Source organism: Stenella coeruleoalba (assembly GCF_951394435.1).
Source record: "Stenella coeruleoalba genome assembly, chromosome: 17".
In the NCBI taxonomy this organism is placed as follows: Eukaryota; Metazoa; Chordata; class Mammalia; order Artiodactyla; family Delphinidae; genus Stenella; species Stenella coeruleoalba.
Window position 1 is genome coordinate 57,880,048 of NC_137163.1, and position 12,613 is coordinate 57,892,660.

Consider the following 12,613-nt stretch of genomic DNA (forward strand, 5'->3'; position numbering starts at 1 on the left):
AAAAAAACCACCCAGCTGTTTCTACAAATCAGGAACCGGCCCGAGATACACAATATATATTTTTAAAACATCTATCTTCTCGAGGACTTGCACGTAGCACTCAGTACACGCCACGCCACCACCCAGGCCGGATGTGTGTGGGTTGCGCGTGTGCGTCTAGGAATTAGAGACTTGCATCCCCTCAGCAAGGGCAGCCTCAGACGCAAATGCTCAGTCCCGCCACCCTGTCGCCCGCTGACAAGATCTGGCCGCCAACGCCTGGAAAAAAAAAAAAAAAATCCCCAGGGGCCTCCTCCCTACACCCACCCCCCCAAGTCAGCCGAGAAAACAAGCGCTCCCTTTCCCCGGACATTAGATGCACAGGGGAATTCATTCCATCCTGGAGACTGGGAAGCCCCTGCGGAAGCGAGACCGTCTGCTAGTCAGGACATAGCTCCAGAAACCGAAAAAGAACATTCTCTGAAACCACATGTTCCCCTGCATGCGCCCGGGGCCCTGGGCTGGTGGCCACAGTGAATGGCGTCCCGACGGCCGCTCTCCCGGCTCCCTGTACCCTCCGCGGAACGCCCGGCGCGCCGCCCGGCCAGGTGCATCGGGCCTGGCTTTGCCGGAGGCGCGCGGCTCCCGCCGCCGTATACGGCGGGCCCGCAGCGGAGATTTACCTCGGCGCAGGGCGGTGGCTTCCGGGGCCGCCCGGCGCCCAGGCTCCGATTACAGGTTCACACGGGGGGCCGGGCCCGCGGCCGCCCAGCCCCGCCGGCGCGCCCTCCCGGCCCCGCTCCCCCGCCTGCGCATTCTTCTCCATTCATGCGGACGCCCAGCGCCGCCACCACCACCTCCGCCGCCGCCAGCGCGGCCGCCGTCGCCGCCGCCGCCGGCCGCCCGGATTGGCTGGCGGCCGCGGCGCCGGCACTTTCCCACGGCCCGCGGCGCGTGCGGCTCACCGGCGGCGCTGCAGGCGCGGCCCTGGCGTGCGGCCAGCCCAATCGGGGCGCGCGGGGCGGGGCGGGGCCGCGGCCGCCGACCGGCTTGTGTCCCGGCCCGGCCTCCGCAGCCTGCTCGCCGCCGGCCCACCACCGCCCGCGCCTCCTCCTTCCCCCCAGCGGAGGCCCGACAGAGCCCCTGTGGAGCCGACACACCGCCGCCGGGCAGGGGCGGGCGCCGAGGGCGGGCGCGGGGTTCGCCCTCGCCCTTGGCCTCGCCCCCACCCCGCCCCTGAGCGGCTGCCAATCAGTGGAGCGAGAAGCCGGATTGGCCAAGGGAAGGCTGTTGCCCGGGAGCCGACGCCCCGCCCGTCCGCCCCCTTGCCCGCCCCCTCTACTCCTCCGCCCTCCCCAGGGCCCTGGGAAGGGGCGCAGCGTGGGAAAGGGATGGTTGAGTTTTAACCGGAGGCAGAGAGTGAGCCGGACCAGTGTGTGCGGAGCGCGAGCAGCCGAGCGCGGACAGGCGCCGCTGCAGTTAACTCCTCCCTGCCCGCCGCACCGACCCTCCCCCGGATCCCCCGCGTAGCCAGCATGAAGCGAGCCCACCCCGAGTACAGCTCCTCCGATAGCGAGCTGGACGAGACCATCGAGGTGGAAAAGGAGAGTGCGGATGAGAATGGGTGAGTTGGCGGCGGCGGAGCGGGAACGGGAGCGGGAGGCGAGCGCCGGCTGGCCTCGGTGACAGCGCCCAAGGGCCCGGGGCACGCCGGCGCCCTGCACTGACCTCCGCGCATCTCCGGCAGGCCTCCGCCCCGGGTGAAGACCCCGGAGGCTCTTGAAGACCAAGTTGCCAAAAAAAAAAAAATCTGAGTACGGGGAGGGCGTGGGGGCGACCCCTCAGATCACCTCCTCTCGCTTAACGGCGATTCCTGTCCCCCCCCACCCCCCATTTAGGAACTTGAGTTCGGCTCTAGGTTCCATGTCCCCAACTACATCTTCACAGATCTTGGCCAGGAAAAGACGGAGAGGCGTGAGTCTCTTTACAGTGCACCCTTTTTTGGGGGGTGGGGGGTGGGGGTTGTTTTGTTTTATTAATTAACGGGAAAAACCACCTTTCTTCACTTTGGAATTTACAGTCGGAATGGAAATGTCCCCCTTTGTTTTGCCTGCTTTCTACAGATCATTGAGAAGCGCCGACGAGATCGGATCAATAACAGTTTGTCTGAGCTGAGGAGGCTGGTACCCAGTGCTTTTGAGAAGCAGGTAATGGTGAAAGTAGATAGAGCTCTCCGTGTAGCTATGCACGCCTTCAGAATTCTTCCCCTCATTAATCTAAACCTTACCCGTGCCTTGGAAAATAACTGCGTTGTTTGTGCGGAGGAAATGAATTCATACAGAGTCCAACATATTTGGGAAGATAATTTATTTTGCTGTTGTCTGTACTTTTATGGTTTACACAGCATATATGGGCATATATATTTTAAGTTGTTCCCCAAAAGCACTTGGTGCCAAATCCGTTTTTTTTTTCTTGTTGTTGTTCTCTTCTCTAGGGATCTGCCAAGCTAGAAAAAGCCGAGATCCTGCAGATGACGGTGGATCACCTGAAAATGCTGCACACTGCAGGAGGGAAAGGTACATCTCTAGTCCGGTGGGGGAAGAGTGAACAGCCACCGATGGCCAGGATTGGTGCAGCCGCTGTCTTATTTTTACTGTGTGCTTTGGGGGTGGGGAGAGAACGGTGTGTGGTGTGTGGGGTTGCCTGTCAGTGCATTTTCACGTGCGCATAGGTTTTTCTCCAGTGAATTCATCACCCCAGCCCTCTGCAAATTAAGCGTATGCACCTTCTTTTGGAAAATACCTATTATGGGTGAGGTGCCCTAAAGCTGTGACAGCTCTGATCAGGTAGCTCAAACCACAATTGTTTGTTAACCTTTTTGAGAAAAAGATTTTTTTTAAGTATATGCTCTTAATTTCATATACAAGATTCTTAAAGAATAAGCTGCCACATGACTGTTGAGGAAAGAAACCTGTTGTGGTTAAGTAGAGAAAACCCAAAGGAAGGTGGGAGACAGAGGAGGTCTGTGTGTCTGTCTCCAGCCGGAAAAATGCTTTACTCTGGACCGAGTGCCTAAAAGCTCCATGATGATAACTTACATCTGTGTGTCTAATGAATTTCACTACTCTGTGGTTTTTCTGTCCTTGATGTATTTTTTGTTGTTGTTGAGGGAAAACATGAAAGGAATGAACATAGTTTCATCTGCCGGTAGGGTATAATTCCAATTTCTGCTTGGCAGTCTCTAACTGGGCTTTGAACTTGCATTAGCAAAGACATACTTCTCATGTTGATTAATGCAAAGATTTTGGTCGACTCCCAAATATTTGGACTTTCAGAAGAGCCCGTGAATGCCGTTTTTTTTTTTTTAAAAAAGGATGTAGATATTTGCCAGGAAGGGCTGCCTTTGGGATTGAAGAAATGCGGGAAATGAGCAAAGCTCTGAGGTTTTTCTTTTGTTCGTTTCCCCAGGCTATTTTGACGCGCACGCCCTTGCTATGGACTATCGGAGTTTGGGGTTTCGGGAATGCCTGGCAGAAGTCGCCCGTTACCTGAGCATCATTGAAGGACTAGATGCCACGGACCCGCTTCGAGTTCGACTGGTCTCACATCTGAACAACTATGCCTCCCAGCGGGAAGCGGCAAGCGGCGCTCACGCAGGCCTTGGACACATTCCCTGGGGGAGTGCTTTCGGACATCACCCGCACGTCGCGCACCCCCTGTTGCTGCCCCAGAATGGCCACGGGAACACTGGCACCACGACCTCGCCCACGGAACCCCACCACCAGGGCAGGTTGGCCACGGCACATCCGGAGGCGTCGGCTTTGCGGGCGCCCCCTAGCGGCAGCCTTGGACCGGTGCTCCCCGTGGTCACCTCCGCCTCCAAACTCTCGCCGCCTCTGCTCTCCTCGGTGGCCTCCCTGTCGGCCTTCCCCTTCTCTTTTGGCTCCTTCCACTTACTCTCTCCCAATGCACTGAGCCCTTCGGCACCCACGCAGGCAGCAAACCTTGGCAAACCCTATAGACCTTGGGGGACGGAGATTGGAGCTTTTTAAAGAACTGATGCTGTAGAATGAGGGAAGGGAAAGCTTAAAATCCCAGCTGAGCTGGGCTGTTGCCAACATCACCTTAAAGTCATCAGTAAAATAAAAAGGAAGAAGGTACACTTTCAGATAAATTTTGTTGAAAGACGAAAGGTTTGTTGGTTCACTTTTTCTTTTTTAATGTTTTTTTTTATCATGTCATGTATTAGCAGTTTTTAAAAACTAGTTGTTAAATTTTGTTCCAGACATTAAATTGAAATAGTGAATATAAACCAACAAATTGGTGATAGGTTTGGACTGTGCCTAATTTACTTTGTAAACCTATCTGTCTAAGAATGATTCCATTTTGCCTCAAAGTTTTGGGAATTTTAACATTTAGTATTTTTGGTCGGTTTTTCTCCTTGTATACAGTCTCTTTTTAGAATTAATTTTACAAACCACTATGCTCAATGTTAACATGATGCTATTTGTTAATATTTTGACAGTTAAGGTGTTGTATAAATGATATTCTTTTTTGGGGGGGCTATATCGAATTTTATATTTCTGAATAAAGCGTTGACAAATCAGATGATTAGCTTTATCCAAGAAAGAAGACTAGCTAATTCTCTGCTTCCTACAGCAGTAGGGTGAATGTACAAACCGTCAGGGCCCCTGAATCTGAATGACCAATTGCTGTCGTCTACCAGGACTTGGTTAGGAGAGGTCCCCGTTTGGAGTTGGCAGGGAAGAGACAGAAGATGATTTGCGTAGAATATGTCTGCATTTACCAGCCCCAAGCAATGCAATGAATTTTTAATTTCACAGATCTCAAGTTCACAGATGTCAACATGGATAAGTGATCATGGTGTGCAAGTGGTCAATGGAATAGTCCAGTGGAACCTGTTAAATGCATAACCTAATTCTTCCTGGAGCTGCCATATTTTCTTTTCACTGGAAATTTTTATGTTGTGTTTTCCTTTTTGGTGCATGGAAATGTGGTTATTGAGATACTTAAAGGGCTTTGCTGCCTTCTATTTGGTTTAATTTGATTTGGGCTATTAAAGCATCATTTTACAGGTTTATTCCTTTAGCAGGTGTAGTTTAAACAACCTCCACTGAACTGGGTTTGACCTCTGTTGTACTGATGTGTTGTGACTAAATAAAAAAGAACAAATTCTTCTCCAGTATATGTCTTACATACTTTAGCCATTCCCTCTATTGGCTAAGATGAGATAAATTGTCTCTCATTTTCATTTTGCCTGGTCATCAGTTTTCTTATGTTTAATAATCTCATTGTTCTTGGTATTTGTGATTTTGAATAAGGTGACTTCATTATGGTGCAGAGCTTTGGTGTGACTCCCATAAGGGGACATAGTCCTCTAGCTGTTATGTCAGATGATCTGGCCCTAAACTGGCCGTCTATGGACCAGAAACCTCAAATCAGACTGGTAGTTGCAGGGTGGGAGAGAACTCTGATGAAATCATAAAACCGTGTTGACCGTTCAACAAATATTTACTGAGGACATCTACTGTGTGCTCAGTTCTATGCAGGGCGAACAGTATATTAAATTTCTTTCTTTTTTCTTTTCTTTTTTTTTTTTTTTAATGGCAAAACAAGAAAAGCCAAACCTTGCTAATTCTGAGCCCGGGAATCTGAGGCCTGGTGAGCGATTGCAGGCTGTAATTCCGCACCTGCATGGCTCCAGGAGTCTTTCCGTGTCTGGTTTCCAAGGCATTTGTTTAACCCTTTAGTTGCATTTAACTCCTTCTCTGTGTAGTGAGGAAGCAGACACGTGCTTGAGGTTAGAACAAACCCTTGCCGGAACAGAGGCAGTAATCTTGGCCTCCGGGGAGAGGAGTGCCTTCCCGTTGCTTTAAAAGTCGTCCTTCTGCCAATTAAGGGGTCTCCTAGCTCCGAAGGAGTTTGCCTTGATCCTGAGGGTGGGTAGAGAGCAGAAGGAGAAAAGCCACTCTGTGGATGAAATAGAGCCTTCCTTTTCTTTGCCTGACCACTGAACTCTTCCTCCCTCCTCTGATTAAGAAATGAAGGCAAAGCGAAGTTGGGACTTTGAACTTTAGCAGTGACATCTGGGTCCCTAGGAAGGGGATGGATGGAGACTGCGGCATTTTTCTGATTGTGGGTTTCAAAGGCTAGCTCCCACTCAACCCTTCTCTGTGTGCCCTCGGTTCTGCTCTGAGCGCTGCCTGTACCACGCAGACACTCTTTCTGCCTGTCATAATGCTGTGATGGGAAGTGTGATGATAATTTCTGCCAAGTGTCAGTGTAATTTTAGCAGCCGGGATTTCACATGGCATTACAGCATTACCGAACAGCATTGTGCTTAGACTGTCTTAGATGCTCTCTGTGGCACCCAGGTTTAGGTGGCTGCTAATGTGGTAGGAAAGAAAGAAAGCCTCTCATTTTACCAGCCCTGCTGGAAGCACTGTGCAACCGTAAACGTGTGGCACGTTCCACTTGTCATATCAATGACCCCTATGTCACCAGCTGGTTAGTAATTTTTTTCTTTTTTTGGAAGGGGGATGGGGGGTCATTTTCAAGATTACATAGTTTTCCAAAGAAATATTTTGGGTGGGAATTCCCTGGTGGTCCAGTGGTTAGGACTTGGCCCTTTCACTGCTGGGGGCCTGGGTTCCATCCCTGGTCTGGGAACTAAGACCCCGTACAGGAAAAAATATTTTGGTTTCTTTTTAAACCACTTCAAGGTGACAGGTTTCTGGAAATCGTGGAGATGGAGTCTGAGCTTCCTGGGAAAGAGAATGGAGTTATGATGATAAGCCAGCGGTATGTAGAAAAATGAATGTAGAAAAACTCTCATTTCTATTCTGAGTTGAGGTAGGATGAAAACATCAGGGTCATTAGTGCTACCATACTTTTTTTTTTTTTTTTTTCCCCCCGATACGCGGGCCTCTCACTGCTGTGGCCCTTCCCGTTGCAGAGCACAGGCTCCGGACGCGCAGGCTCAGCGGCCGTGGCTCACGGGCCCAGCCGCTCCGCGGCATGTGGGATCTTCCCGGACCGGGGCACGAACCCGTGTCCCCTATATTGGCAGGCAGACTCTTAACCACTGCGCCACCAGGGAAGCCCTATACTTTTATATTATATATACATTTGTAATACTTCTACCCATGTAAACAAGATGTTTTTAGGTTGGCCCGTAAATCTACCTTATGGACAAAATAATATCACTTATAAAGAATCTTGAAAGTCCTCAATAATTACCCATTATCTTCATTATATATACATTACCATGAATTAATGACATGAAAGATAGGTGGGCAGAATTCATGCTTTAGAAAAACCTCTCAGTCTAAATCTTTTTTAGATTTAGAGAGAAAAATAATCCAAGACGTATCATTGCTAATTTATTCAGTATAGTTCAATTAGGATGTGACTTTTATTCAGCTTTTCTTTGTTGCACTCAGTCACAAAAATCATGATATTTTCAATATAGATTACTTACATTTTAAATCCCTCAGAAAGCGTTATATCTCCTAGTTGTACTTTTCCCCAGCCCTTCTCGTCTATACCAGTATCACAGCTTTGATGTCTTCATTAGATTGCACCGGTGATTTATAATTAAAATAACTTCAGAGCTAATATCATTTGAGAAGCTGCTTCAAATAGAGCACAATTTCTTTCACAACTGGAGCTCCAGGGAATGGGGGTGTCTTGGGAAGGAGACCCGAATTCTGGTTCCTGCTCTGCTTTTATCTGATTGAGTGACCTTAGGTAAGTCATTTAAAATTCTCTGGACCCTGCTTTCCTCATCTGTCCCATAAAGTGGTTGGACTAGATGGGGGGGGGGTCCCAGGTGCATACTCCCAGGGAAAGGCACTAATGGGGAAGGATGCAGGGGTATCAGCCAGTGGGTGCTGACCCAGGGGGCATGTGCTCCCCTCGCTTTCTGTCTGAAGGGTCATACCAGTTGTTTCTACGTAGGAATTTTGGTCCAGCGTTGCCAGATCTTTCAAGTTTTCAAGAGCATCTCCAATTTTAGATTTTTATGTGAAATTGCCCAATTTATGTAGGTTGGTTACTAATTCACGGAAAGCTGTCTTCCAGCAAGACTGGGTCAGTGGGTAGCAGCCTACTCTCATCTAAGGGCTCTAATCTGAAAGGCTCTCTGAGGGCGAAACTTTTCTAATACAGTGTCTTTGTCATGCATGGCCGATGGATATGCTTAATGGAGAAATAGTCACCTGACATAAACTAAACAGTTCAGTAATTAGGCAGATGTAGGTGGTCTTATGTAAAGATAAGGGGCAGAGATTTTAAAAATTATTTCTGGGTTGTCATATTTCCACAAGAAGAGAGAAACTGAAATCATTTCTTTTATTCTAAGCCTGGACCCTTCACAGGAACCTCTTCTGAAGGTGCTCTCCACTTGGTCCTTGTATTCACTTGACCGAGGATGAAGATGGGGTCTCAGCCTGGTGGCCTTCAATGAAAGAGCGGGTGTGTACCTTGCTTTTGACTCAGGACACTGAAGTCCTCAGAGGCGCCATCTGATTTCAGGGAGAAAGAAGTCCTGGCAAAGAGCAAGCTGTTTTGAACCTCAACTTGAAATATAATGCCTGTCTTGATCTTGATGAGCTTCAGGGCTTTTCACACGGATACTTTAGTGTTCTGCTCTGGGGTGGGGCAGGGAGAGGGGAGAAAGAAGCAAAGAAGGAGAAACCCAGGCCTTTCTGAATTGTCTGCAGGTATTGACATGCATTTGCGTCAGAACTGTTTCCCCAGGCCCACAAGTCCCAGAGAAACCCGGAGGTAAACAATTGTGGAGAGATGGGTCTGGGCAACACGGGAGGTTTCTGGATTTTGTGCTAATAGGCTATGATATCACGCTGCTTCAGGGTTATGTTGTCACATTTCCCATCCTATTTACTATTCTGTTCGTATTTTTCATTAAGTGCTTTGTGTTGGGTTTGACGTATATTCAAGTGAAAAGATTGTGCCTGAATTTGAAAACTCTTAATCATTCATAGGCAGTTGCTAGGTGGTCTATGGCTTGATTTAGCAGAAGAGACTCGAAAACACCATGTTAGGCAGAAAGAGACAGGCTGATACCCGAGAGAGGGTTGATGACTGAAAATTTTCTGTAGCTACTTTTATTTATTTATGTTTCATTGTTGTTGTTAATCTCTCCCCTGAGGGCATGGTTTTGTCTCTGGTGTGTAGGAACGTTTCATGCATGCGGAATTGAATCATAAGTTAAAGGAGGACATATTTGAGCCCTGAATCATCCTCTTTGACCTCATTTCCTACCACCCGCCCCTCCGTCACTCTGCCCCAGCCACATTGCACTGTGCTGTTGCTAGAACTTGCCAAGCATGCGCTCACCTCCAGGCCTTTGCACCGGCTTTTCCCTCTGCCTGGAATGTTCTTCCCCCAGCTATCTGCTTATCTTCCTGTAACCTGTCATCTACTTGGGGCTCTGCTCAAAGGTCACCTTCCCTTGCAGTCTTCCCTTAGGACCCTACTTAAAACATCCCCCCTTTACCCCCTCATCGCCTGTTCCTGCCACCCTTGCTTCCCTTTCCTCTTTGTTTTTCTCCACAGTACTTAGCATTATCTGACAGAATATATATTTCATTGATTGTCTGTTTACTGTCTGTTTTGCCTGGTTTGTTCACTTCTACAGACTGTCAAACAGTGACTGGCATGTAGGAGGGACTCAAATATTTGTTGAATGAATGGGTGAATCTAACTCCCCTTTTTGTTATCACTAAGAAGTGGAACAAAACAGATCCAAACAGATATGTCTCTATCCCCCCTATTCCCCACCCCAACCATTTATTTTAAAAACTACCAGGGAAGGGAATTTCATGTTTCACGTATTTTCTCTTCACTATTATAAAATTCTGCTTAAAAATCTAACTCAAATATCATTCTTCAAGTCTATTTCCTTTTTGGAGTGTGCTTAGTGGGTTTGGGGGGACATTGGTCACCTTTTTGAGATTCCCCACAAAAGACCCTACTCTTATCTGGCCAGCCCACCCCTCCGTTTGTTGCCATGCCACTCTCTGCCTTTCTCTCTGCCCCTGCCTGTTACCTGGAGCAAAATAACTTTTTCTCCTCCCTGGGGCCTTGGCCCCTTGTGTTCCTTCTCCCTGGAATGCTTCTCCTGGGTCTTGGCAGATAGCTCCTTCTTGTTCGGGTCACAACCCCATGTCACTGCTCAGAGGGGCCTTCCTGGATCACATTGGCAAAGGTATCCTTTCCCAACTCCTGTGACTCTCTATTCCGTGATGACTCAATGTGGCAGTCAAGAGCCAACGCGGGAGCCAGATCCCTGTTCTGACGCTTGTGTAAACAATCTGTGACTCAGTTTCCTCATCTGTAAAATGGGAGTATAATTGTAACTTACTGCTGTCTTGTGAGTTTCACATGTGGTATTTAATGTATATATAAAGTACATAAAAAATGCTGGGCACATAGTAAGCACTCAATAAACATTCATATATATATATATATATATATATATATATATATATATATATATATATATATAAAAAAGACCCTTCTCTTCCCCCCAAAAGCATTTAGTTCTTAATTCACCTTCACCTCCACCTTCTCTCCAGTTAAGGGGTCTCAGTATTTTTGATCTTGCCACGTTTTAGCCCAACCTTTTGGGGTGGGGAAGTACCGCATCTGCATTTATAGAAGTGGAGAAAAAAGAAGTTCTGTTACGTGAACAGACTGCATCCACCTAAGCCCCACAGAAGAGCAACACAGATAAAATATTTAGATGAAATGTGACAAGGTTAAATGAACTAAACTATCAGAGTCTGGGGTAAGTTGGGGGCTGGAGGAATAGTAGGTAAACTATTTTCACTCATATTTTGAGTATGTAAAGAGTGAGTCTTACGAAAGCAGAGGCCAGTGGTTCTCAGGTGGAGACCCATATCCTCACATGGGCAGAGACAATGTAGGGTTGTGACGGGAAGGGGACTTTCATTCTTGACTTTGATTCTGACCATCAAATAGCAATGGTTTGTAGCAGGATCTTGGGTGTAGTTTTTCCTGCTGAGGGCACAGAAGCAGTAAATACCTTACATTCTAAAGAACCAAAACCCACTTTTGGCCCAATACCTCCATCAGGGTTTTTAATAGGAAGTCAAACTATCCCTGCCATCTTCAACCATAGCCCCATCGCTGACCCCATCCCAGCTTTCCTAAGAGGATGGAGAGAGCATGAGGAAGAAAATGATTGCCACTGTGAGGAGCTGGCCTAGTGGGGCCTTTCTCTCCCCTCCCTGTGGGTGTAGGTGAGTTGAAAGGTTTCACAGGGGATTGCAGTGGCTAAATGAAGCTACAGGATTCAAAGAAAGTGGGTTTGGGGCTTGGACCACTGTCAGGCCTGAAGGTAGATAGAGCTGAGCTGCCTCCTTCTGCATGGGGTGGGGTTCTTGGAAACAGAGGGGATTAAGGTGAAGCTGAACATCTCCCCCCAGATACCATGCACGTCATCTATTTGGAAAGCATCACATCAGCAGAGGACTCTGCTGAGGGGAAGCGATAGAGCCACAGAGAGAACATGGGTGCCTGCCCGTCCTGCTGACTTGTCAACCTCGGGAAGGTAAGGGGTGGAGGAATTCTAGAACCAGAACTTGCCTGGAACATGAACCCCACTCCCCTCTTCCAAGGTGCTAAAGGAGGAAGAGGGGCCCAAGGGCAGATGGTGCCCCCCCTCCTTCCCTGAGCTGCCCCCTCCCCTGCCAGTTTCCCACAATTGAGCTGCTGATGAGATGGGGGATGAGTTGCTAATGAGAAAGGAGATGATTGGCATTTTAAAGTGGACTGAACTTCATTCCCGGAAAGTGACAAGAAAGTTCTTTGGTCTATTCAAGATGTCGTTAAGAGAAAGCAGAAGGAGATTTGTCAGGATATGGTTGACGGCAGTTATTATTAAAAAAATTGTTTATTCGTTGTCCCTCACTCAGCGGAGAAGTGCACATGTAGTCAAAGGAATGAGACCCCAGCCAATGAAAGGAGCTTATGCGCGGGATTGCCATGCCAGTGATGGTGATTTGAGGGAACAGTGAAACGCTTCCATTTCAGGAAGAGATTCTAGGAGACTGGATCTTTTTAAAGAGAAGATAGATTTTCTGTCCTATGAACCAGTGAGTTTAATGTTAATACAGGGCAAAATTTTAAGACAAACGATTAACATGGTCGTTTGGAGCACTTCCAAAAAGGAAAAGCACCTGTTCTTATTCACTCTTTGTGAATAAGATTTCACAAACAATAAACCCTGCCTTCTGCATCCCCATTCTTTTTGAAAACGCTTATGCTGCTGGGCCATGGGAAGTGGAGGGACACTGCAGAATCATGCATCTGTCCTGCAGCAGGTTACTTGACCAAGTGTTCCTCTGTCTCCTAGAACAGCAAGAGAAATGTGAGCTGGATGATGGGACAATTAGAAGGCTCAGGAATTGGTTGAATGAGAACAATTCTTTACTCAGTGTTTACAATATTCCAGGCACTGGGCTAGGGGCTTTTCATACATTGATATTTTTAGACTGGTTACTCTGAAAAGTCAGCATTATTTTCTCTTATGCAGATGAGGAAAGTGAGATTTTGCAAGATGAAG

The 12,613-nt window shown here is 47.9% G+C and overlaps 1 protein-coding gene across 1 annotated transcript; it reads left to right on the plus strand.

Annotated features, from left to right (window-relative positions):
• The first annotated feature begins 1,460 nt into the window (after positions 1–1,460).
• Positions 1,461–5,194, plus strand: HEY1 (hes related family bHLH transcription factor with YRPW motif 1). The gene is made up of 5 exons (XM_079901402.1): positions 1,461–1,603; positions 1,878–1,953; positions 2,103–2,186; positions 2,474–2,555; positions 3,448–5,194. Exons 1-5 carry the CDS (start codon positions 1,515–1,517, stop codon positions 4,029–4,031), a joined length of 915 nt encoding a protein of 304 aa, XP_079757528.1. The 5' UTR covers positions 1,461–1,514; the 3' UTR covers positions 4,032–5,194.
• Positions 5,195–12,613: the final 7,419 nt, after the last annotated feature.

Excerpts from the sequence above, each read along its gene's own strand:
- HEY1 (XM_079901402.1), top strand. The coding sequence starts at position 1,515 with ATGAAGCGAGCCCACCCCGAGTACAGCTCCTCCGATAGCGAGCTGGAC. Across the intron at positions 2,187-2,473 it reads CCAGTGCTTTTGAGAAGCAG|GGATCTGCCAAGCTAGAAAA; the intron begins GTAATGGTGAAA and ends TCTCTTCTCTAG. Across the intron at positions 2,556-3,447 it reads GCACACTGCAGGAGGGAAAG|GCTATTTTGACGCGCACGCC; the intron begins GTACATCTCTAG and ends TCGTTTCCCCAG.